The sequence below is a fragment of the Numida meleagris genome, chromosome 2 (assembly GCF_002078875.1).
Source record: "Numida meleagris isolate 19003 breed g44 Domestic line chromosome 2, NumMel1.0, whole genome shotgun sequence".
Classification (NCBI taxonomy): domain Eukaryota; kingdom Metazoa; phylum Chordata; class Aves; order Galliformes; family Numididae; genus Numida; species Numida meleagris.
This window is the reverse complement of record NC_034410.1, coordinates 104,545,694-104,573,206: the sequence shown is the minus strand read 5'-3', so window position 1 is coordinate 104,573,206 and position 27,513 is coordinate 104,545,694. Positions and strand designations below refer to the sequence as shown.

The following is a 27,513-nucleotide window of genomic DNA, read 5'->3' as shown; positions in this document are numbered from 1 at the left end:
TGTGTAAATTCAATTGCAGGATGAAATATGGTAAAGAGCAATATACACTCAATTGAATTTCCCCTTCTTACTATAAGTAAATCCCAATAACGTGACTTATTCAAAGGAGTGGTCTATTTGTTGTAGAGTAAGCTTTTTACTGAAGAAAGAAATATTTAAAGAAGATGGAGGGTGTTTTAAGTATTCTTTTCACAGCGAGTACTTGGACGTAATCATCTGCCTCAACCGTGTGTGAGTCATGCTGCTGCTCCTCCAGCATCCTGCTGCTGGAGATTCAATTTAACGTGATACATCTGTCTATTGAAATTCCATTTTTATATTCTTCCACATATGTTTCTATATGTTTAAGGTATTATTCCACAGGTATTCTTGTGCTTATCACAGTAGCATTTAGAATCATGCAAAAGTGCACCCAGCCACCTATACAATTAAAATTAATACTGTTGAGCTGAAGATTTGACACTTGCTTTTAGTTATACATAGCCAGTGATCTGTATGGCACCACTTAGAAGATTTCCTCCACATGAAAGTTTGGGCTAACCTTAAGATGTCAAGTGCTGTGAATCTCACTCTTGTCTCTGACAAGATTCTGGATTCTTCAAGTTGCCATTGTATTGATATTCTAACGCCCTTCTGTATAGAAAAAAATTCTAAACAAATATCAAAAACATTCATGAAAGTGCGATACGAGAGAAGCATGGCAAATTCTACTTTAATGTGAGATAGTAACAAGACATAAGAATACAGTATATTTGTGCATTTTTGCTTCATGAAACCAAGTTCATGTCCATATGGACCCTCTATATCTGCATCTGAAGCTTCGAATTTAAGTCATGTATGTATAAAATAGTTCAGTGTTGTATTTTATACTCTTCTCAATAAAACAAATGACATAAATCAAGTTGCCCAGCTCCTACAGGCATTTCAGACAAAATGAATCACTCAATCTATCCATCTATCTGATACGCATTGCAATAACATTCATCAAAATATGGCTTGTATCAGAACTAGTGTAGCCAGAGCTGATTGTCCCTCTATACTTAAGACTGGTGAGGCCACACCTTGAATACCGTGTTCAGTTTTTGGGCCCCCCACAACATGAAAGACACTGAGGCTCTGGAGTGTGTCCAGAGAAGGGCAATGAAGCTGTGAGGGGTCTAGAGCACAAGTCTTATGGGGAGCGGCTGAGGGAGCCGGGATTGTTCAGTCTGGAGGAGGCTCAGGGGATGCCTTATTGCTCTCTACAGCCCCCTGAAAGGAGGTTGTGGTGAGGTAGGACATCAGCCTCTTCTCTCAGGTGACCGATGAGAGGGAATGGCTTCAAGTTGTGCCAGAGGATGTTCCGGTTGGATATTAGGAGACATTTCTTCTCAGAAAGAGTGTTGAGGCACTGACACTGGCTGCCCAGGGAGGTGGTGCAGTCACCGTCCCTGGAGGTGTTCAGGAAACATGTGGATGTGGCACTGAGGAATGTGGTGAGTGCGCATGGTGGGGATGTGTTGGTGGTTGGACTAGATGATCTTAGTGGTCTTTTCCACTTTACCTTAATGATTCTATGATTGTACTACTAGTCACAAATCTGTTCCAGAACTGGCAGAGCAGAATTCTTTCTCTCATGGAAACACTTATTAGGAAATTCCTGTATGTCTGCTGTTCACCAAAGTGACCATCAGGAAACTCAGTGGCTACAGTTTGTTACAGTGTGTACTGCATTCTACTGTAGAGAGAAACGTCTAATTTCAACATCTAGCAACACTGGGCAGCAATTCTGTATTTCCATTCTCCTCACCCTACGCCTGACGGAGCCGAACACCTTTCATCAGCAGACCTGGATGCTTATGCAACCCGACGCTGCTGCTGTTCCGGCTGCCCGCCAGCGCCTTGGCACTCGCCTCCGTCACTGGCGGCGTTGTGGGGAGGAATGGCGCTGCCCCTTGTCACCTAGCAACCCGCGGCAGCCCGGGTGGGCCGCTAAAGTATGAAGAGGAGCAGTTCCCTGGCATGGGGCCGGGCAGGACCCACACAGAGGGGCGCAGCCACAGCCCCTCGCCCCAACAGCACTTCCCGCCCCGCCGTCACGTGACGCGCACAGGGACCCTCGCGGCCCCCGCCCGGGCGTTACAAGCGCCAGCCCTCGCGGCAGCCAATCGGGAGGGCGGGTTCGCTTCTCCCTCCCCTCCCATTGGCCCGCAGTAGCGGCAGCAGCAGCAATAACGCGGCGGCATCGCCAGCGCCCCCCGGCCCCCTCCGCTGGGCGCGCGCCTGCCGCCGCAGTTCTGCAGTCCGCCGCCGCGGCTCGCGCACGCTCCAACCGCCGCAGTAGCCGGGGCTCGGCGGGGCGGGGCCGAGCGGCTGCAGGGGCCGGGCCGGGCGCGGAGGTGCCCGTCCGCCGGCAGCAGGGATGCTGTTGCCGCCGCCTGCGAGGAGAGAGCGGGCGCTCAGCGGCGGGAGCGGCCCCCGAGCCTCGCGGCAGCGCTAGGGGACCCTTCCCGCTTAGGCCGCCGCCTGCTCGGCTCCGCGGGCCCTCCGCCGGCCGGTGGGAGCGGCAGGAGCGTAGCCCTCGCCCCCGTCCCGCCGCCGCTCCATGGGAGGAGCCCGCCTCCGCCCTGCGGGAAGCGTGGCCGCCGCGCGCCAGGATTGAGGGGAGCGGGCGGCTCTGAGACGGCGGGAGGATGCCCGTGCTCCGGAAGGTGCTGCGCGTCTCCAATCGCTCCATGCTCGCCTTCATCTTCTTCTTCTCCTTCTCCTCCTCCTGCCTCTACTTCATCTACGTGGCCCCCGGCATAGGTGAGCCGGGAGCCGGCCCGCTGGGGGGAGGGAGGGGCGGCTTCGAGGACCCCCGCTGCCGTGGGGGTGTGCGGGGCCGGGCGCGCTGCTGGTAACCCTGCATCTTTGTTCTGCTGCCTTCCGACGCTCTAGAAGGTTCATCTGGCGTCGCGACGTGGGTAGTGCTATTCCTGCTTCCCAGGCCAGAGAAGTGAGGTGAAAGCGCTGCTCGCCGTAACGCCGTGCTGTAAGCTAATGGCAGGAGCCAGGAGTGAGCTGCAGAGTTGCCTGCTGGAGTTGCTTGAATACATCTTTTTAAGACAACAGTAACTGTGCTAATAATAAAGTGCATGAGAACAGGAATGGGAATCAATTAAAACATTTGTCATTTTCTTCTGTCAGTGGCATGTCTTCACAGGCTTTACACTTGGTTGATTTTTACCTTTGAAATCACTGCTGCAGTGGGGAGATGAGCTGTGTAAGAAATGCTGCATAACACAGCTGCAGGTCTGGGTCTGATAGGGAAACAAACCACAGAACTGGTCCGGTGCTGTGTTCTTAACTCTCTCGTGCTGTTCCAGGGAGGGCATCAGGCTCTTTCTCACTGGACGAGTCCTTCAGAACTGGCTTGTGTTACCTGAGATAAGAAGTATTGTGTGTGGTGCTCTGTGGGATTTTGCAGTGTGGTGTGTCTATTGGCTAGGCTATGCTTTCCCTTTTTCCAGAGAACATTGATGTTTTCTCCTGTAGCTTCTGGACTTGCCTGGGCTTTCTTAAGTATCTGTAAAGCTGTCTTTCTGTCATCTCTCTGTCTTTTCTCAGTGCTTAAAACTCCTCTCTGCAGTCACTGCTGCAAAACGTAGCCACTGGTCTGGTGGCTGAATCTTTGCAATAATTGCATCCTGCTGACTGCTGTCTTCTAGCTGTTCAGCTTAACTTTTGTTTCTGGCCTGACAGTGATAGGACAAGGCGGAATGGCTTTAAACTAAAAGAGAGCAGATCTGGGTTAGATGTTAGGAGGAAGTTTTTCACTCAGAGAGTGGTGAGGCACTTGCACAGGCTGCCAGAGAAGCTGTGGGTGCCCCATCCCTGGAGGTGTTCACGGCCAGGTTGGATGGGGCCCTGGGCAGCTGAGCTGGTGGGTGGCAGCCCTGCCTCTGACAGGGGAGTTAGAACTGGATGAGCTTTAAGATCCCCTCCAACTTACGCCATTCTGTGATTAATTTAGTCCTGTTTGCATTTTTGTACTAAACAAAAGCATTAACATACATAATGCGTGCAGCAGGAATTTTTCTTCAGCATCACTGAAATGTTTCTTCTTAGCTGGATGTCTGAGAAATACATCTTCTTACTAAACAGCATTTGTATAGTACCACGTTCAGATTCACAGTCTGTAGTAATTTCTTTCTTGACGTCTTGCTGCTTAGCTATTGGGTTAGATGTTTGTTCAGTTTTCCTTGTACCAGGAGTAAAGTGAAATCAACAGAATATACCAGAAGAATTCTTGGGGTAGGTTGTTTGGGCCTAATCAACATTAAAGAAATAAAAAACTTACACATACATCTGAGATCAATCCTATCAAGTCTCATTTTGCAAAAAAAAAATAAAAAAATCTTCAGTAGTTAGATGAGTTTGTGAGATTGCAGCTCTTTCCAGCTACTGTTCAGTGGTGTGCTGTTCTGTATATGTAGTTGTGTTGTGGACTTATTCAACTTAAGCATATACAAACCCTGCAACATAGAACAATTCTTTGTCTCTGCTCCTTTAAAGAGAGTTCAAAATGCTGCCATCCTGTGATGGTCTTACTGGGGAAGTGAATATACAGAATGTTGAAGAGAAGGGCAGTAGGAAAATTTTATGCTGGTAGTCCAAACCTGCCAGATTGCAGATGTGATGATGATTTCCCAACAATTTGCTCCTGGAAACATTACTATGTACAATGGAGAGAAAGAAGATAATATTATATCTTAAAATAAAACCAGCAGCCATCCTGGCAGTATTCTTGGATGAAAACCTAAATAGTAATAAAGGAAGATCTGAAGGAAAGAAAAAGTTTAGACAGGTGATTCATGTAAACATTGCATGTGGTATGCGCATGCTATTTTCAAATTGCAGTACGTGCTTTTTTCCCTTCCATTGTGTGTAGTGGAATAGGTGTATCTAAATCAAAGTTGATTGTGCATGAGGAAATGAAGAATGCCAAAGAGAGTTTACTGAAGTTCAGCCAGCTTACCTATTAGCAGCATTTTATGAATGCATAGCTACAAATGAAAAATGTTAAAATGAAATTTGTAAGAGTTGAAACAAAATGAGATATGTGTAGAACTTTATTCTGCAGTTATCATAAATAGTTGTGATCTGTCATAATTTCTGTGTGCAGATGTGTTCTAGTGAACGTATTCTTGGTTCACCAGAACGCTTTCTTCCTCAACATCCAAGACGTAGCAGCCGTAAAGTGTTGTAGGGACTTGGTGCTGATCCCTAAGTGTTTTCTCTTCCTGATGGAGATGGGAATTGAAAAGAAAGGGAGAAGTTGGTCTCCCAGTTGCATGGGGCCATGGCGTACTGGAAAGTGTGATAAAAAGAATATATGCATTGTGTAGCAGCGTGGCTTCCTGAAATGACAAAAACTGAGTGAAAATTTAGTTCTTACTGGTTTAATGGAATAGAATTCCCTCCTTGCACAGTTTGTGGCTTATCAAAAGGAGAATACATCTACACAAGGAAATCCTTAGCACTTGGACAGTTTTCAAAGAGGTTATTGTCATTCTCTCTGTTAGAAGATAGCACTGATACATATTTTTTTTCTAGTGAATCTGCAGATTTTATGAATTTGGAATACAGATTGTTTAGAGGAAAAATCTCAATCACTTATTTTAATATTTTTACTTATTTCTAAAGTTTAAATAGTTCTTTGCACAGTAATTATATATATATCACTGGTTTTCTATTATTATTATTATTTTTGTAGAGGCCTAGCAGAATATTAGTTCTTGGGGAAACAGAAGCTGTGTATTTCAGAATATGAGGAGTAGAAGAGCGTCTAGATGTCAGGTTTTCAGACACTACTGTGTGTTTTGAGACTAAGACATATACTATTCCGCACCACATAAAAATATAGGGCTTACTGAAAAAAATTCATACACTGTTTTTTGTGCATCTCCTCTTTTGTAAGAACAGAAGATGGAGGGGAGTAGAGATGGCTGCAACCTTACCTCAGCACCCCTGTCTTCTTTTGATAGCCAGAAGAACTGAGGCTGAAACAGTTCAATCTTCTGAATGCTGATGAGAGAAGAAAATTATTTTATCTCATTTTTGTTTTCCCTTTTAAATTGGCTGGATGTTTTAAAGCAAAACCTAGAGAGATAGGACAGTAAGGTAAAATAAATGGCAGGAAACATTTTAAATGTTTGAAAATTAAGTTTTTTAAGTGTTGAAATAATACTTCTGTGTACTATTCATCTGTGTTTGTTGGAAGCAAGTAACAGGCTCCGCTCCTCCAGGAAGACCACTTCATCTGCTGTTCCTTCTCAGGTACTTGAAATGAAAGTTGCTTATTTTGAGTTGATAAATGAAGATGGCACATGATTCTGAAGCTTCACTGGAAGTTCCAAATACATATTTACTGCAAATATATCCTGTACATAGAGACTGAGGAAGCTAGCAGAGCAGGAATCTTCGGCAGGAATCTCATCTTATTCAGTATTGCTGATAACAGTACTGATGACAGCAACTTGAGTAGTTGATGTCTGGTGCTCACAGCTATTCAAAACACATTTAGTTTTGAGTTTACATTATGGAATGTCTCCAAAGATGAGGAGAATCAGACAAAAGATAGAGGGCTGTGGTGACCAAGAAAGAACATTTGCTGATCTTATTTCACTGCCAAGCCAATCTGAGAATTGCCAGGGAGATTTTTCTTCTTACTTTGCTTTTCAGCTTTTCTGTCAGTGTCATAACTGAAATCTCATACATTGCAATTGGTTTTACACAGCAATGTCTTACTCATTACTGAGTTTTTTTTTTCTGACTCCAGCAGAATATTTTTACCAGCATCTTCAAGCTTTCAGTAGTCAACTGTAGTCTAACTTAGCCAGCTTGGACGTAATGGCATTATAGTACTTGTGGGAACTGGATATGAAGCAGTGCAGGGATCATGGAAGATGCAGTCTGTTTTTGACTTCAGTAACCAGAAATCCTGAACAGTGGAATGAGACTGTTGAAAAAAAACACAGCTACTATTGATTTCCTCTCTCATTCCTAACCAAGGAACAACTTGCTAACTAGGCAGAACTTTGAAACATCTCCATTGGTTTCAGCTTACAAGTGGATACATTTAATATCTTTTATTTCTTCCCCTATTCAGTATTAGGAAGTAATTTTCCTGATAGGTAAAGACCAATCCTTTTCTACTTGGGCGGAAATGGAGGAAAGAACTGAAAATGTGATCAGCAAGATAAATGGTTGCCAATGGGTGGTTCCAGGTGCTGAGCCCATAGATACGGGCACAGCCTCTGTGTTCCCAGCATCTGTGTCATTTGTAATGTTTCCAAAGACTTGCTGTTTGATCACAGAATAATTTAGGTTGGCAGGGACCTGTGGAAGTTATCTGATCCAACCTCCTGCTGCAAGCAGATCGTACTAGATCAGATTGCTCATGGCCACGTCTGGTTGAGTTTCAAATATCTCTGGGAATGGAGATTCACTTCTTTGAACAACCTGTTCCAGTGTTTGACAACTCTGAGAAAGCTGTAATGTTACTGGAATTTCCCATCTTTTTATCTTATGCTCATTGTCTTGTGTATTTTTTTTTTAATCTAGCTCTAAGAAGCGTTCAGTTCTCTCTATATTTTCACTCCGTGACTGAAGACACCAAAAATTCACCTTCCTCATAGCCATTTCTAATTAAGAGTGAAAAACTCAGTTCCTTCAGTTTCTGTTTCTATATTACCTGTTCCGTCATGGAGATTTTCCTCTGAGCTTGTTCTGGTATGTTGAAATCTTTCTTTTACTGGAATCCCTGCACTATCTGCAGTACCCTAATATGGTCTCACAAGTTGCTGTACAGAGGAGAACTGATACTATTGACTGCAGGCTATGCTGTTGCTAGTGCAATGGCAGTGTGCTGCTGGTTGTGCCACAATGATTTTAGGTTCAGTTATTATCAAAGGCTTTAGTTGGAGGAAATTGTTTCAGAATTAGCTACTGAATTATTTAACTTGCTATAACATCAGCTAATCGTCTGACGATGGAGGACAGAACAGAGTATCCTGAGGTAGAAGGGACATACAATGAATCTAACTCCATATGAAGTATATTAGAAGTTGTATTGAAGATTGTTTTGGGTATCACATTTAAAATCTTTGATTATTTTTGTTCTTCCCCCCCCCTAAGTGGAGACTTGACCAGTATGATTGCCTTTTTTACTGGCTCTGCTAGGCAGATAACTGACGTTTATTCAGTCCCTTAGACCTGGAGCCAGAGGACTCATCCGTTAGGCATATTCTTTGTGACAGCAAGTGTACAGACATTGTCTGGAGTATTGAAAAAACAGCACCACTCTAAACAAATCTGAAGCCTCTCTGTGGTAGCTGGTAAAGATTTGTCCATCTGCATCATAGGAATGATCTCTATTAACCTCCAGAAACAGCTGTTGTTGTTGATATTTCTTACAGATTGGGGTGATCTATGCCTTTCTAATATGTTCTTGTTACAAGGATATATATGTATATAAACTTGAAACCAATCTCACCATACCCATGAAATAAGTGTACATTTATTATTAAATTACAAACAGTGAACATTTGTTTTTAAATGTTCAACGATAAATCAGGCCAACAATAGGTTTCAAGACCTACACACTTTTGATTTATTTTGACTGATGCATGTGTTTTAAAAAGTTCTGATTAACAACAAATGTAGCGATAAAATCCTGTGGATTTTGAACACTGCTATTGATTTTATCTGTGTTCTCGGTAGATTCGAATTTGTGAACAGAAACTGATTTCCAGCATTCTTAGCTTAGTTTGATTATCTTTACTGGAAAATTATTTATTTCATCTGTTTTAAAGTCCCTATGCTGTAGCATGTAATATATTCTTAGCACCTAAATTCTTGACTCTAGAAGCCATCTCAAGATGAGTTATATTTGCTATATATTTAGCTTAGTCTTTAGAATTTAATCTGAATGCTTTCGTGTTTAACACTAGATTAATTTGCCATTCATGAAGTTTGCCAGTAGCATATTTATATCTTTCATGTTACTTATAATAATATGATATAACCTTGAGATGAGAAGAGATCCATGCAGGACTTGCTTTTGAAATGTCCCCGTGAGATTATTTACCATTTACAGTTACTAGTTGAGGTCTCTCTATTAACCAGTTTGAATCCACATCAATTTTTTGTGCAATGGGTTGAATGTGCATTTCAGAAGCCTTATGAAAACAAGTGTTGAATATCAGATGTATAACTTTGGGGGAAATGGTCACTGGCAAGACCTACTTTCCATAGAAGCAGTGTTTATTGCATTTTAATTTTACAGTGTCTCTGGATTCTCTATCAAGTATCCCCTATCTGAGCTTCTCAGTATGTTTTTTTCTTTTCTGAAGAGCAGTGTGTAGTGTTGCTGAGGCTGCACTGACATAACCTAATTTTTGAATCATAGAATCACAGAATCGTTTGGGTTGGAAGGGACCTTTAAGATCATCTAATTTCAACCCCTCTGCTATAGGCAGGGACACCTCCCTCTAGATCAGGTTGCTTAAAGCACCATCCCACCTGGCCTTGAGTGCTACCAGGGAGGGGGAAACCACAGCCTTGCTGGGCAACCTGTTCCAGTGTCTCACCACCCTTGCACAAGTATTTGGCTCTAAGTTTTCTTGCCAGTTGCTGTGGAAGTGTATGTGATGTAAGACTTTTTCCTTTTTTTTTTTATTTTAATGATAAAAGCTGCATTTCTAAATGAAATTTGTAATTTCCAGGTGGGTTACTTCTTTCTTCTTTGGCATCTTAAAAATCATAGTTTGTAATCTCATTTATGTTTTTCTGACCGTTTTGCTAAAATAATCACAGTTCTATCTACCTCCTTCTGTTCTAAAGAATGTTAGTTATTAGTCTATTTTTAACTTAAATTGTTCTGCTGTATACTGTATTATCTTGATTGCTTCTAAGTGTAGCAAGTTGTTTTGGCTTCTCTTTGGTGTATGTGTACAGAATAATAAATTACTAAGTTTTGATCTGAAAGTAACTCATGCACTTTTTCTGTGAAGTTGAGGGTTGATTAACTTACGTAGTATTGTAAAAAGTGCTTTAACTTTCAGTGTACTGCTGGAAGGAGCTTGATTTCCTAATGGAGAATGATCTGAGAATGGTGCCTTTTTTTGCTTTAATAAAGGTTTAAATAGTCCTCAAGTGAGTATTTAAATAACAGGAAGCTGCCTGATGTAAAAGACTTGAGGCTTTTTTTCAGATACTTTTGCACTTTAAGAATTAGTGCAAAATTTTTTTCCACTGTCTTGTTCGTGGTCTAACACAGAAAGCTATTAATAACTAGTGGTCTTTTAAAACTGAAGAAAAAAATGATCCATCTGAATTAGATATGAGCTTATGTTCACACTGCAGTTGGATTAGGTAGAACATTGAGTACAGAACTTATTCCTAAATGTCCTGCAAGGACCTGCTGTTTGGTATCTGAACTGCACTTCTGCATAACAGTGTACAATGTGTGACGCTCTGGGTTCTACACATTGAATTTGGAGTGCTGTATTTCTGACTTGCTGTGGACCATGTATATAAAATAAGGAGAATATGAAGAAAACTGACTGTGAGTGATTACTTGAAAATTTGACTTCCTGTTTTGTTCGCTGCTTTGCAGTGTGACAGGCATGGTGATTGGTACAAATGCAGAAAAATAGTCACAGAATCGTAGAATTGCTCAGGTTGGAAAAGACCTTCAAGATCATCAAGTCCAACCGCAACCTAACCATACTACTCTAGCTCTAACAACCCACCACTAAGTCATGTCCCCGAGCACCACATCCAAATGGTTTTTGAACACATTCAAGGATGGTGACTCAACCACCTCCCTGGGGAGCCTGTTCCAGTGCTTAACAACCCTTTCTGGAAAGAAGTTTTTCCTGATATCCAACCTTAACCTCCCCTGGCACAGCTTGAGGCCATTTCCCCTTGTCCTGTCACCAGTGAGAGGAGACCAACCCTGCTCTCACTGCAATCACCTTTCAGGTGTTTGAAGAGAGCAATAAGGTCTCCTGTCAGCCTTGTCTTCCCCTGACTAAACAGCCCCAGTTCCTTTAGTCGCTCCTCATAGGGCAAGGCAGTGTTTTTGGAAGTGTGTGCCAAGCTCAGGGAAATGACCCATGTTGAAGTACCACTTGGCAGTTGAAAAGAGGATCGCTGTGAGAAGTTGTCCAACTGTAACCCTGAGTATTCTGCTCTCAGTCTCACTCCCTCAACACGCTAGGTAGACAGATGTTTTTCTGTTACACTTCAGTCTGTTGAGGATTATGTTGAGCGCTTTGCTGCTGTCACTGCTGGATAGTATGAGGTGTAACCTTTGCCTATTTTCACGGTTTTTTTTTTGCTGAAAAGCCTGTGCTAGTAGACCAGATTTACTTTTAGGACTAAGATTTCACATAATGCTTTTAGCTTGTGAAGTAATTAATTGGCAACTCATGGATCTGCTTCTTGCTTGAGTGGCTGTTGAATGACAATAGAATATAAACTTGAACAGGCAATGGCAAGATGCAATGTTCTATTGGTTTTGAGACTGGCTACTGCTTTATTTTTTTTCCTGCTCTGCCCTCCAGTGCATTTTTAAGGAGATGAGCATAACAGAGAGACAGCTGGGGTATGCTAGGATAAGATGTTGTGGTCTATTGTAGACCATTCAGGAGGACAAAATTATGACAGGTATATTGACACAGAACTTTATTTTTCAACAGAAGAGCCTCCTGTTGTGGGAGAGTGTCAGGGAGAGGTTTAATTGTGGAAGATTTAAGTGTGATTGTGGATTCTGTAGTAGAAACTGAGTTCTGCCCACCTTTTTTTGCAAGGAGTTCTCTGGTATAAACCAGAGAACACACAACTGCTGGAGTGTCTGTAATCTATCTCCTTTTTGTGCTGGAGTCCCAGGTAGCTGGCACAAAGAGTGTAAAAAGTAAGTGCAAAGAAGGAAAGTTGTTGCATTGTGTTTATGTATTTGGGTAGAAGTGAATGGTGGCTTGCCAAGCAGATGAGTCAGGAATATGAGGTGTTGGACTAGGCTTCACGGATGTATTGATTTAAACATGACAAGACTGGATCTTTGTCTTAGCAAGAGCAATCTAGGCCAAGACTGATAGCAGGCTTTGCCTGATTGTTTCTGGGATTCTGACTGTATTCTCATGAAGCCTACTTCTTAGAGAAGTGTCTTTTCTAGCTTTGTCTGTCACAAAGGTCTGGTGTGTTTATTTTCATTTTTCTCCTTTTCCTCGGAAGAAGCAAATTTTCCTTCAAAAAAAGGGAACCTGTTTGATGCTTTCGCAGAAAATCTGTTTAACCCGGGTTTATGTTTGCATTCTTACCTGGATTAGAATAAAGTTTCCCACAGGAATTCAAGGCAGTTATTATGACCCTCTTGTCTTTCCTGTGGACTTGTTCCAAGGTCTTCATCTTAGTTCTGTACTTAACATTAGGTTTCTAAAACAATAATGGTAACATGTTGGAGTAGATTTTTCTAATATTCTTTCTTGTGACTTCTGGAATAAATCTTTCCTTTCAGCTATAGAAGAAGCAATTCTGGAGAATATATTTGCTGCCTGTGCAGTGTCTGCAGTTTCTGTTGTTTGTGTAATATTTGTGTAACAGCTGAAGTGTTTTCAGTCAATGTGTTTGGTAGCAGCGAGAAAAAAATTCCCGAGGCTGGTGAATGTGTAAGTAGAAGAAAAAGCATTAAGCTTTCCTATTAAGAAAGTTGAGATCATTAGTAGGAAGTTTGAAGAGAGATTTGTAGTGTTTCTAATGTAAAAGGAGCACAAAGCTAGTGAAATCATTTATAGCCCCTCTGAAAGAGGTCTAGGCATAGAACACAATACTGAGTCTAACATACCTCTAAAAAAACCTTATTAGTGACTAGGACACAGCTTACTAAACTAGTGTCAGTGTTGCATTGCCATGCTGTTTATGTGCAGTCTGTGGTCTTTTGTAAAATCATAATCTGCCTTTATCATATGGAGGTGTATAAGCATCAACACAGCAACACAATAACTGCTGTGGAGAAAAAGGTACTTAGGAAGAAATTTTGGGAAGGTTTCTTTAGGATGCAAATTCATATGTGACCTCATGAATATTACAGATTCCTCAAAATGTTTAATATAAACACCCTAAAAACATAATTTGAATGGAAGTGTTACAAAGCAAGAAAACAATTAGAACTTAAAAATGCTACTATAGTGAATTGAGTAAAATTTTGAGGAGCTTTCATCCAAGTTTTCTTTGAGGAACACTGAATGATATCTGTTGTTTTGGACCTGGTTGTCTTGGATCCCTGTAAGAGTCATTGCTGGATCTCCTACCTTCAGTATCAGGCCAAACTTTTTTTTTCTTAGTGGCTGTGGGATTTTAACACAAATTATCAATCCCAATAGTGGAATAATTTTTACACATTTTCTCATGAGTCAAAACAGCTAGTCATCTTGATCAAGAGTTTGAGAACTATGTTCCATGCACAGCACCTGAAATGTTCTGAGCTTGACTACTAAGTAATAGTATCCCTTGTTATCAATAAAGAATTCTCTGAATGCCAATAAAACTCCCCATAAATTATTAAAAAAAAAAATCCCACAACATTACTGTAGGATTTACAAATATTTCTTGAATGATGATGTAGGTATTTAGATCTCTGTGGAAGTCAGTTGGTATTGTTTGCTAATGTGGTGGAATTAGTCATCATATTATCTTTTGGAAATGCTCTCCTGCCCTTTATAAAAAGTTCTCTTGTATTGTGCTGTGAGAAGACTTCAACTGATTCAGAGTTACACTATTTACTCCAAAAATAGTCCCTCCTATTTATTTCCATGGAAACTACAACAAATACAAAGGGCACAGTGACACTGTTTGCTAGAACAAATTCTCAACTACAAAAACGGTATTTTTCAACATAATCACCACCATTATCCAGTTCACATGGATGAACTCTTCATCTCATGATGTGACAGCTGTGTATGGCCATCTGGAACGTGACTTGTCTTGATGTTGCTGTTGGTGCTGCTGAAACTCACTGCCTTACTGTGCTCACATCCACTGGTTGATCTCTGTAAAAGTTCAGCAAGCATCAGTGAACATTAGTGGGTGCCAGGTTTTTCCACGTGGAGGAATTCAGTTCCATACCTTTGCTTCATGAACACTTCCATGTCGGATGCTGTTCTGTCAGACTGCCCCTCTGCTGCCATCTGTCACAAGACAACAACATGTAACCGAATATTACTGGCGGGAAAGTTCAGCCTCTACTGCTGTACCACCAGCATCCGCCTCTGGTATCGTGAGCCTTCCTTTGTGTTCGTGTCATGCCGTTGTTGTCGGGTCATCTGTTGGAGATAGTAGAAGTGGAGTTCCTGAGATAACTTTCTAATTTCTGTCAATCTATTTAGGCCAGATTAAGATTAAACTTTTGTTTTTTTTTCTGGTATTTTCTGGCTTTGAATGCAAAGCTGAGACAAACTAATATTTCCTATTGCTGCTATGAGTGAGTGTTGTAATTACTTTGAATGTTGATTTACTCATGCTTAATGCCTAAAATAAATACATCTAATTATCAAACGTTAATATTTTAAGATTGGCAGTGATTTGTAGCAATTGTATAATGAAACAGCAGTTGGGGAGAAAGAACAGCAGTGCATTTTGGTTGAAGGCTGTGTTAACTAATGAGTAAAAAGGGGTATAGTCCTGTGACTAAAGACTGTATAGACATTCTTTTTCCTGTATTTTTATGGTGGATGTATTAATGTGTATCCTATGCTTTTGAGATGGATGGGTGTGTGTCTGCACATTAGAACCTTTTTTTCAGTAAATTCAGTTGATTCCCTGCACTGTTGGTTGCTTTTTGTAAGCTAAAGTGAAAAGAGTCATATGAAACACATATTGACTTTTTATGATTTTATCTTTTAAATAGGCCTGTGACTGAATTTATTTTGTTCTTGTTCTACTGCTGTTAAATTTTACTCTTTGTGGATCTTCATTTTAGAGGATTAATATTCTCTAGCTATGAATTCAGACCTCATAGCAAATACTGAGCACATTATAAATGGATGTTAGAATAGTTTTGAAATAACCTTATTTTAATTGAAATCAAAATTGCTTTTTGTTTCATCAGCAAATACATATCTCTTTATGGTGCAAGCTCGTGGCATAATGTTGAGAGAAAATGTAAAAACAATAGGACACATGATCAGATTGTATACTAACAAAAATTCAACACTGAATGGAACAGGTAAGAATATTTCTTATTTAATTTCATTTTTGGAAAAGCTTTTTGGGGTGCAGTGGGGGGGAACTACACAAACAAACCTTGATGACATAGCTTGATTATGAAAACCTAGAACCACATCCTACTTTTCAGTGACTACAGAGAAGGCCAAAGAGGTAATGTTTATCAGTTCACTTTAACAAGGAAAATGTCATTGTTGTAACACATATATTTTAAATGAATTACTACTATTGTGGTAAAATGTATTTTAATCTAGGAATTTTTTATTTACAAAGTCAATGTTGTCAACCACATGATAATATGATACAAAATCACTGGATAACTAAGATTCTTACAAAAATAATTTCCTCTTTTTAAGATTATCCGGAAGGAAACAATTCTAGTGACTGTGTTGCTCAAACAACAATGTATCTTCCAGAAAACTTCACTTACTCTCCTTACCAGGCTTGTCCAGAGAAACTGCCTTACATGAGTAAGTTTAAAATTGATCTTAATGCTTATGTGGTCAATTGGATTGTACTTAAAATATAATGTAATTACTTTAATCCAAAAAAAAAAAAAAAAAGAGAAGAATTTAATAATAAATGTTTTAGTTACCCTACTTTGGGAATGTAATAAAAAGTTCCAACAGTATCAAATATAAATCAGAGAAACAGAATGGTTATTATATTGATATAAAAATGGATATAAGCTATTATTTCTAAGGAAACTTTCAATGAATTTGATAGTTGAATTCTGCCAATTTAGTTAATTCAAAACTTTGTTGGCTTCTGCTGAACTGTTGCCCTTGTGGGTTAATTTACTGCCCAGGAGTGGAGGGATTAAGGCAAGTTGGATGCCAATGTTTCAGTCTAGTTCTACCATGTAGTCTTATCACTAATATGAGTTTATTTGCACTGATTTGTATTTACAATTGTCAGAATAGGGACTTGCATTGTATTTTGCCATTCTTCCTGTCAGCCTTATTGGCTGTATGTAATACTGGCAGAATTTATCAATAGATCTTCTTATGGCTATTCTCTTTTCCATCTTTTTTTAAATAATGTTCTCTTTATTTGTACTTACTCTGTCCTGCTGAATTTAATTAAAAAAAAGAACACCATAGTTTTGATAGAAAGTTATTCACTGGATAAGTTACTTTTCAACAAAAAGATGTGTTTCATCCTTGGATTTTCATGCATCCTTTTTCAATATCTATCTGTATGTTTAATTACAATCTAAATAAAACGTCAAGATTATCTAATACAGCAAAATGATGCAGATAGTCCTGAGTCAGTCAGAAAACAACTTCTTGAATCATGTACATTTTGACCTTGATAGTCTAAGGTTGTTATAGGAATCAACTACATTTCTTCACATGGTTGAATTCAATTTTCAAAATTTTAATCCTAGAATGAGTGTGGTAACATCCCATTTTGTCTCAGGTATGTATGCTCTTGAAATATGAGCAACTAGTGCCTTCTGTTTGACTCAGTCTTTTAGGTTACAACCCGCTGCTTGAGCACTGCTGTGATAGTTCATAACTGGAGTAATATGTCTCTGCTTCAAGATAGAAGCAGTGTGAAAGAATATTTAATCAGCATAATTTCAATTCTGACTTAAGAGATAAATGAAAAACAGATCGGTTGTTTCAGCTATATGAAATAAAACTCTCATGTTAAGGTCATGTCAACTTTTTAGTAGTTTGCAACAGTCACTGCAAGTCTCATTACTGGTTCATAGTGAGCTGTAAGTCATATCTGGATGTTTAGTATGGTCACCTCAGTACGCTGGGGTTAAATATATCTTCACCATTTTAATAGATGTCAGAAAAATCTATTAGTATTTTAAAAATAATCTTCAGAGGAGGAAGTTCTCCAGAACTTCTTTATTCTAATGTTCCATCAAGTGAATAGTTGAGCTTTTCCTAACATTTGTCCTGCATTTACTCCCCTCCAGTCTCCCCAGTAACTAGTTGGATTTCTCCTTGTCATCCTCCTTAATGCCTGGAAGAGAGTTTAACACCTGTATACCAAATTATTATGTTTTGGAAAAGACTTAAAGTTTTTGTCAGTCTTCTCCTTTGTAGATAAACCATTTCTTTCAGCCTTTTTAGAGTACATAGTTTTGACTTCTTGTTATTTTTGATTTCGTAGTGTAGATTTTCTCTTATTTGATTTCCTTTTGAAGTGTCAACACTGAACCAAAGCCCTTACTGGACTAGAGAAAGAAACCAGACCAGTAATAACCTTGTCTTTAACACAACAGCTGTTCCAGAATTACATTTGCCATTTTTGTACAATTACATTACAGTTTCTCATATTAATATGCAATCCATTGTATGGATTATTGCATGGCCATTATCATGGCCATGTATTTCCCATTTTGTGTGTGTATGTTTAATTGTGGATAGCCCATCCCTGAAGGTGTTCGACACCAAGTTACATGGGACTTCAGCCAACGTGATTTGGTGGAAGGTGGTAGAAGGGTTGGAACTAGATAATCTTTAAGGTCTCAATATTAGTTGCTTGTAATATACTTTGTAGTGTTAGATCTGTTGTCTTCATTGAAGTTTATATTTTTTTCTTCTATATAGGAGGCCTTATTGATGTAAATATGAGTGAAATTAGTTTTGATGAAATTCAGCCACTATTTTCAAAAGACTTAGACATTAAACCAGGAGGACACTGGAAACCCAAAGACTGTAAGCCACGATGGAAGGTGAGATGTTTCTTTGCTTTTTTTTCTCCTGTTTGTGTTCAATTGCAAACGCTCAATCTTTTACTACTACATTTTTATATTACCTGTAGTATATTACACTATGTGTATTGTGCACTCTGGGCTCAAAGAGACTAAAGCTTGTTCAAAAACATGAAATGGATTGTTATGAGCTGTAATTAAACATTTCTTCATGTAGACATAAACTTTTCCAATGTGTGTGTTGCTTAGTGTAACTAGAAGCAAATTTTCATAAAATGAAAATTATATTCAACTTCTACTTAGACGTTTTCTTCTCTTTTCGGTTGCTTGAGCAAAATTACAACTTGCTTTCATAATGGAAATTATGTGTTGTAGAACACTGAGCTAATTTAAATGTGAAATGGTAAAATAGTTTATCTGATTTAAATAAAACATTATCATTAAAAAATATTGATTTTGATATATATATATAATTATTATTGATATAAATAATTTTTTTGAAGGTGGCGATCATCATTCCTTTTCGGAATCGTCATGAGCATCTTCCAATTTTCTTCCGGCATCTGATACCTATGTTGCAGAAGCAGCGGCTGGAATTTGCCTTCTATGTTGTTGAACAGGTAACAACATTTACTTGAAAAATGAATCTTCCGGATTCCTTACTAAAGGAGATCTGACATTTTAACCAAGATTTGGATGAATCCAGAATTTAAAAATTGTTACGCTTGGTGTTATGCTTGCACTGGGCAACCTGATGTAGCTGTGGAGTCCTTGTTCATTGCAGGGGAGCTGGACTAGATGACGTTTAAAGGTTCCTTCCAATTCTAAGGATTCTATGATTCTGTGTTCCAATCTGTTGAGTGAAAAAGCAAGGTTCGACTTCATCCTAAGGATTAGCCTGTGTTGCCATTTTTTTTTTTTTTTGCAAGTTCAGGCTAGTATTTTGTGAGTGATAACATAACACAGCTTCTTGGAATCTATTGTCTTTGTAAGTTTTCAAGATAAGAATAAAAAAAACCAAACATGTTTTGTGGGGAAAGGTTTGGGAATTCTTCATTTAGCGAAAGCCATTTTGCAGTATGTGGTCAATGAAATCCATTCAAAGACAATAGCTTTAATGTGTATGCTATCTGGTTAATATAAGTGAAATATAATGGTGGTACTGATAACACAGAATTACCAACTAATACAAGGTAGAGACTAAGAGACTCTTCAGAAACAGAGAGGAGTGGATGTGGAGGAAAAAAAGAACAACCAACCAACAAAAAGTGTCTGCAAGTCACAGTGAAGGAACAAAGTAGTTGAGATTAATGGAAGAATTTGTGCTGTTGTTGGCTTTAGTAGATAGGTAGATCTCTAAAGGAATTACTGGACTTATAACATTAGATAAACAGTGAGAAATATTTTCAGGTGACAATTGAAAAAACAGCAAACGAAGAAAAAGATCAATCGTCATTAAAAAATCATGTAGAAAGCATTTGCTTTATCAAAAGGTCTTGTAAGTTATATTGTCTCATTTGATCACAATTGAAATATGGAGATTTAAATTGTGAAATTAAAAGAATTTGAATCTAATTTCATAGAAGTTTCTAAGAAACTGGAACTAAGTTCTAAGATGTTAATTGTTATTAGTATGTAATAGTTATAAAAGCTTCAGATACTATTAAAATACTTTAGCTAACTGGTAATTATATACTGTATTGATCAAATGCTGTAAGCTGCTAGTGCTCTTAAGTTTTGTGCAAGGTCTCAGACTGCTCAGACTCAGACTGATAAACCACAAGGTACAGCTGATGAAGCTGATGTTAGCCAGATCCATTCCTCTGTTTAACTAGAGGAATAACATGCACTTTGTGAATACTTTTCTTTTTGTGCGGAATATAACACTTTTCTCTGGTATTGAAAGTATGTCTCTTTCTTCCTTGTTTTCTGTTTGAAGACAGGTACACAACCTTTTAATCGTGCAATGCTCTTTAACGTTGGCTTCAAGGAGGCTATGAAGGATGTTGTCTGGGACTGCATAATATTTCATGATGTGGATCACTTACCTGAAAATGACCGGAATTATTATGGATGTGGAGAAATGCCACGTCATTTTGCAGCAAAGCTGGACAAATACATGTACATGTAAGTAATTAGCTTTATCCACAAACATTCTTGAAGCGTATATAATTTTTTTCATAGTAAATCCAGTAGATGAAACAAATAAAATCTGAAACAATGTTCATTAAAACACACTGCACTGTAGCAGCTGCTGAGTAAAGAATGTATCTAAAATATCACGGAAGTTAATACTGATACTTGATTTTATAGTGATGATATATTTTGAGGACTGGAAATCACATTGCATGTGTCCCCTGGCGTATATATATTGCATTATGTAGGAATAGTGGCTATTTTTGTTGGTCAGCTGCATATTACTTAATAATTATGTGCTAGTACTTAGTGCATGCTTACTGGAAAAGAAAAGCCTATACATACTTGTGATTTAAAAATTTACTTCCTAAAAACTGGAAATCTGATTTTTCATTATTTATTAAATAGATATATATTTTACTGTAGTTGAATATATACTTTTAAACGTTCCTTTCTAACTGTTCCATAGAATACAGCTGGGAATTAAAACTACTGAATCAGTGCTTTACTGATAGTTAGTTGATTTATTATTATTATATTGCTTTTTTAAATAAAGAGGGTTTTTTCTTTTTGGTTAAGTAGTGTCAAAAGACAATATTTGGTAGGCTTCATCTCATTCTTTCTGCCTTTGGATCTAAATCAGCCATTTGGAATATGTGATAGACATGTTTCATGTGAGGATACAAGTTTGAGCTACAGTCTGAGTATCTTTCATGCAAACCTACTACTGCTGTAAACATCTTAGGCAACTTCAATTTACATTACTTAATGTCAGTGATCTGTGAACCAGTTTTTCTTATTGGACACATTCTACTTCTGTACATGTCATCAGTTATGGATTCTTTGAGTTTTATTGACAGGTATTTCTCAAGAGGACTACTCATCTAAGTCCAGATAGACTTATCTTTGTTCCTGGAGGCATTCAAGGCCAGGCTGGATGTGGCTCTGGGCAGCCTGGTGTAGTGGTTGACAACCCTGCACACTCAGCAGGGTGGTTGAAACTAAATGATCTTCAAGGTCCTTTTCAACCCAGGCCATTCCATGATTCTGTGATAAGAATACAAAATTTGCTTTTCTTTTTCAGTCTTCCATACAATGAGTTCTTTGGTGGTGTAAGTGGACTGACAGTGGAACAATTCAAGAAGATTAATGGATTTCCAAATGCCTTTTGGGGATGGGGTGGAGAAGATGATGATCTTTGGAACAGGTGAATGTTCAGTACTTATTATAACTTTTTGATTGTTCTATGGTATCCAACACTTATGAACAATTAAATATTTTTTGTTTTAAATGGATAGATTCTGTTGTTTCTAAAGAATAAAACAATGAGTATGACGTTCATTTTTTTCTTTGCCCTTTTGGTTTGGAGACATGTAACAGACTTTTTTAAGAGAGAGCTCTTTTAACATATAACAGATATAACAACAGATAATACTATTAAGTATATTTCTCTCATTGCTCCTAGTCCTTTGTGTGTAGCTTTTTGATTATAATATATGTCTCTGCTAGCATTACAGAATACTGTCTTACAGGCTGTAGAGTAAGGATGAATTTTAAGTATCTTCAATATCTTATAAGCTGTGTCTGAGTGGTAACTTAATTTGTGACTGCTGATACACACAAATTGGATAATGGACAGCACAGCTGTAAATTCCAGTGGAGTTCTTAAAACATGAGTTCACGTATAGAGGGGGATATTTTAAAGTAAGAATTTATTTTTCTCTTTTCCTTGCTATTCTTGTATTCTTCATCCTGTTGTGCCTTAAATATATGATGATTAATGTTTCCCACTTAATTGTTTTTTGACAGCATTATTATTTGTTGAGAGATTGTTAAGGGAGAGAATGTCAGTGAATGCAAAGGCTGAGCTTTAAAACAGTTGATGCGTAGTTTTCACTTTTGCTGTAACATAAAAAACAAAAGTATTTTTTGATATTTTGTTTATTGCACTGTAGGGTTCACTATGCTGGGTACAATGTAACAAGACCAGAGGGAGATTTAGGGAAATACAAGTCCATCCCTCATCATCACAGAGGTGAAGTCCAGTTTTTAGGAAGGTAAGAAAAACTAAAAACTAATAAAATACTGCAACTAAAGATGTAAAGATTTTTCTTATATATATCTTCTGCACATACAAATAAGCAGTCAGTGCTTGCAAGTGTTGCTCCCTCTTCAGTGTTCAACTCTTTGTCTTTTGAACATATTATGTTTTGCTTTCAGGTATTTTTTATTTAACTGTGAGAAAGATAAAGTTTGTGTGTCAGGAGATGTTATCATTCTCTTTGATGCGGGAAGTTATAGATCCTTCATAGTTTGGACATTAGTGCTGGAAGAGCTTTTCTAGTTTGCTGATTTAGATATTCTGCATAAGGAAGCAGTACAGCTGGGGATAATGACTTGTGTGAAAATAGACTTTATGACTCCTCAAGGGTTGTTTTCTTCCATCATGTATCATTGTATTCTGAGATGAAGGTCTTCTTGTTTCCCAATCACGTTGACCATATCAGTAGCCTAGGAGGGAAAACTGCTTTATAATCACCTCCAATTTAGATGTTTGCAAGTGCAGAAATCTGAAACATGAAATGTAAAGAAATTCAGACATCTTAAATGTGTGCTGATGCACAGTGAAGGCACCTAGATCTTGTCTCTGTAGTGACTTTTATAGCAAAAAATAGTGAAGAAATTGAATGTTCTGTAAAAAGGAGTTTGATTTGGAGCTACAAAAAGTATGTGGATTGGTCCAAAAGTAAAGCCTCCCATTTTTTTCCATAAAAACTACAGGAGATACAAAGAGCACAATAGGACTATTTGATATAGCAGATTCTCAGCTATTAGCTGCTATTTTTCAACATAGTCACCACCATTAGCTATGCATTTTTGCCAGCAATGGTTCAGCCTCTGCTACCATACTACCAACATCCACCTCTGATCTTGTTACGTGGTCTTGAGATCAGCTTGTGTACGTAAACATAAAGTGCAAGTCTTTATTAAAAACAAAAACAAAAACCCAAGCGGCAGACTTTAAACTTCAGATAAATAGTTCAGTGATTTCAAAAAACTGAAAGATAGTTTCAGGGTTTAAAGGTTGTAGTCTGTCAAACTGGTGTGGCTGTTACTGTATCATGCCTAACATAAATTGAATGGCTTCTTGCAAATCTTTTTCATGTTTCCCTTTTCCAACTTTCTCTACAGATATAAGCTTCTGAGGTATTCCAGAGAACGTCAGTATATTGATGGGTTGAACAATTTAGTATATACTCCTAAAATACTTGTCAGTAGGTTGTATAAAAATGTAACTGTTAATCTTATACCAGAACTTGCTCCTATTAGAGACTATTGATGGAAATGGTATGACATGCTGTCCTACTGGAGTAAACTTCTAATGCACTGGAAGTTATTAATAGACACTGAAGACACTGTAAAACAAAACAAAAAACCCACAACAATCAACGTCTTAGAATTAGGGATTTTTGTCCATTTGATGATGCATATTTGGGATGAGAAGTAAAATGATTGTATGCACCGTGCATTCTGTTCTGAAAGAAAAGCCAGCAGCTACCACTCAGATGTTTACAGCATGGGACTACTGTTCAAGCCTTCGTTCTCCATATTCTCTATCTTAACCACTCAGCTAAATAAACTGCAGCTTCACCGGAAGTAGAGACGTTCTTCTTCCAGGACTTTTTTTTTTATACTAAATTGCTCCCACTCCACCCTCCTGTATTTAAATGAATGCTTTTGTTCCTTTTTAAAATGTGTTTTGTAAATATGTGATGTAAATTAATGTGTGTACATTGCTTTTAAATTGCTCAATATTTTATGCTTCAGTATGTATTTGGGTGTGTTCTTGTTTGAATTCTATAGGAATGTTTTTATTAGCATGAAAGAACAAGTGTAAAATGTAAGTATCCTTAAAAAAGGTTATACCTTATGTGAAATGAAGGAAATACTAATTGTTGGCCAGCTATGACTGTAAACTGTTATACTAGTTTTGAGCTCTAGGCCTCCTGCATATCTATATAGAAGAATCAAATTCATATATGAACTTTCTCAAAAGAAAGCTTTTAATTTTATTTATTGCCAGCAAAATTATACAATACCCTGCCTGCCATCTAAATCATATTTATATGCCTATTGCATGTGTATTATGGAAAATCTTGCGGTTGTTGCATACTATGATCTACAGGAACTCTTAAATGTTTCCACGTGTGCCACTAGTGTCAGTGTCAGGGATTTTAATGCTAAAACAATGTGTCTGGGTGCGTACAGTATTTTGGTATTGTCTTTTTTTAAATACTCTTGAAAAGCACTTTTATTCCTCCAAAATCAGAAGAGCCAAAAATGTGTCTTCATTGGAAGAATATTAAAGTTAGATTTTTAAGAAAATAATAAAACATAGTTCTAATGCTTGCAGTGTGGGGTTTTCAGAGACATGGTGTGGGTCAAACTGTTCCACTTATGATTGCATAATTGGAACTGAAATTAAGCTAAGTGCTTTTTAAAATTCCACCTATATTAATCAATCTAGCTATTTAAGGGCCTATTCCAGTACAGTGCTGAATGCTTTTATGATGCACTAAGTATCCTCAAGTCTATGACTTTGAATGAGATTGAGGTTGCACAGTCCCACTAAGAACTGGTCCTGCTTGTTTCTCTATTTTTGCAGTGTAAAATGTATACGTAACTAGCCTCTCTCCTTGGCTTAGAATGAAAAACATATCTTATTTTCCTATTTTCTGTTTGCTTGTAATGTTAGGCTACCTGTAAGTAACTTAATGCTAAGTATTATTTTTTTCCTGATTTTTTTTTTTAGCATCCTTTGTTTAACACTAAGGAAAAGGACTGAATCATTTATTTTCTATGTTAATGCAAATACATTGACTAAGTTTTCCTGATCTGTTTTGTTTGTTGCAGTTATTCAACTCTTTAGGAACCAAAGACTGAGTTCTGCTCCTGTAAACAATGGAAAGCAGGATAGGATTGTTTATCCGTAGAGTGTTCTGTAAGAGTGTAGTCAAAAAATACTAACTCATTACTATGTGTTGGTTTCTTCAATTGCTGCCACAAATAGTGTGGTGCTATGTATATTTTTGTTTGCTGTAAACACTTCTTATTTTCTCAACATCCCAGCAGCAAATTTTGCTCTTAGTCATTCTTAAGTAAAAAGTTAAGATTTTACTTGTAGACATCCCAAACATTTTGTAGAAATGTAGTGATTTAATTGTAGTACTTGAGAACAATTGTAAGGGATAAACCTTATGGGAATTACCCTAAAATCTACCAGTTTATCTAATACGCATTGGCAATGATGTAATGCAATGAAAATAACAAAAAATATAAAGTGAACAGAACATCTTTTCAAAAGTTAGATCACCTCCTGATATATTTTTATAACTGAGTGTATAGGATATTCTGAAGCATATGGATAAAGGGAGATAATATATGTATGATCGGCTACATCTTCAAAATAAAACTGGTCTTATTTCATAACAGACTAATACAATTCTTTAAGAACTGTTGAATAAATTTTAAATTGTTGTAATTTTGAAGTGATTTCTGGTTTTCAGTACAAGTTCACCTACAATTCAACACCTATGATTACCAAACATCCTTTGGTACTGTAGGTCTGTACTGTTTTCTGAAGCACACTTTTGTGCCCATTTGGTAGGCATTCTGTGAAATGTGCAATTTTTAAAAATTCAAATGCATACATATGTATAGAAACATGTATACATCATGTATTACACATCAGCTGAGGGCTGAACTAATATAACTTTACAGCTATACGTGATTAATCATGTCTGGTCTTAGGAAAACTATGTTTTTAAACCAGGATGTGAGCGGATTATGACACGTAGCTGAGTTCTTGAAAAGTTTACATTTTGGTGCCCCGAAGTGATGGACTCTACCTTATGAAATATTAACCAACGCTCCTCTCTAAATGACTTTGATCACTTTGTTGAGAAGTTTTCAAAGGTGCCATCTTAAATTACATCAAAATAATGTTTGTATGCTATCTGCTTGAGCTCAGTACTATTCTGTACTGAATTTTAACCTAGACAGTGCCTTCAAACAAAATAAATGCGATGCAGAACTAAGAGTTCTGTACATTCCTTTTGATATTTTTCATAGTTCTTGTAAAATGTGGTGAGAAGCCAAGCACATTGTTTTTTGCATTGCTGATGAGGCAAATAAAGAGCATCTTCTCTTCAAGGAGTTGACTTGGAGAGAGAAGAAAGAGGAATTATTTTTACAAGATTCTGAAGGTCTTGCAAAGGAGAGTAAAAATTTTTACAGAAATATTAACAGTGGAATCTGGTTCATATACTAAGATACTCTTAAGCCCATTTTCTGTAATTTAAATTTAAATAGGAGAATATAAAATCCATCTCAAAACAGAGCATATATTGAAAAATGTGTGAAATCACCTTTTTCTCAGATCTTGCCAGTCTATTTTTCTATTACGTTTACTAATGACTGTGGTGTAGTGGATTACTAATGAGCCAGTTAGTTAAAAATGTTAAAAGCACCCACTGCTTATCGGCAAGAGGAAGTGTACTTAAGATTATTTTATTTGTAGAGGTATGTAAGATAGGCTTAATGAAAAATGCACTGAAACATATGCTGGGAATTTCCTGTGTACTATCATAATTTTATTTTTTTTTGTTGTTCTTGAGAATGTTTGTACTTTTTTATCATTGTCTTTTATGAAATACAATGTTCTGAAGATTGTGTTGGTTTGTTTATTCTGAGGCTTTCTGGAGAGGTATCTCTTGTGTTTTGATTACAAAATGCTGATTTTTCTAGTGCATGATTTCTCAGAATGACAGGAAGAGGAAGGGGAAATTGGGCAGCAAATAGATCAGGCTAGGCTGTGGTGGGATGACTGTTCTGTTAATTCTCCGAATAGCTTTTCTCTGTGTTTGTTTAAGAGTGGTTTTCCTTGTGCATGAATCCTATCTCTTGGCATTAAATAGGAAGCTGATTTTCTCAGGAACCAGCAGTTGTCCTCCGTACCTTTTCCTTTTATCTTAGAGTTATTATTAGAGAAGTGTCTGAATGCTCGAGGTATGTAATTTTTTGGGAGTACTTAAACTGAAGGCAAAGGCATTTGCAGAGCTCTATGAATCTTTTGAGAGTACACAATTAACTTCAAGTATGTTTGATAGCTTTAATTTTCTGCAATAGTAGAAAATACAGATTTTCTTTGAAAATACAGATTCTCCTTGAAAGTGTTACTTGTTATATTTAGGAGTAGGAAAGGAGGCTTTTTGAATTTGTGTAGAATTCTTGCGTACTATTATTTACCTTTTTGTCATACAAAAGCTACTTTTATATGTGTGGCCCATGTGATTTCATCCACTGTAGGCTTTAATAATAAGGTGCAGGTGATGGCAAGTGGTGGTTAATATTTCCTGTGTGCTCACTTACCATGATACCTTTCAGGT

At 37.8% G+C, this 27,513-nt stretch overlaps 1 protein-coding gene across 1 annotated transcript; it reads left to right on the top strand.

Annotated features, from left to right (window-relative positions):
- B4GALT6 (beta-1,4-galactosyltransferase 6) lies at positions 2,361-27,404 on the top strand. The gene is made up of 9 exons (XM_021387665.1): positions 2,361-2,787; positions 15,137-15,253; positions 15,609-15,722; positions 17,826-17,950; positions 18,433-18,549; positions 19,869-20,056; positions 21,150-21,272; positions 22,021-22,122; positions 23,258-27,404. Exons 1-9 carry the CDS (start codon positions 2,673-2,675, stop codon positions 23,403-23,405), a joined length of 1,149 nt encoding a protein of 382 aa, XP_021243340.1. The 5' UTR covers positions 2,361-2,672; the 3' UTR covers positions 23,406-27,404.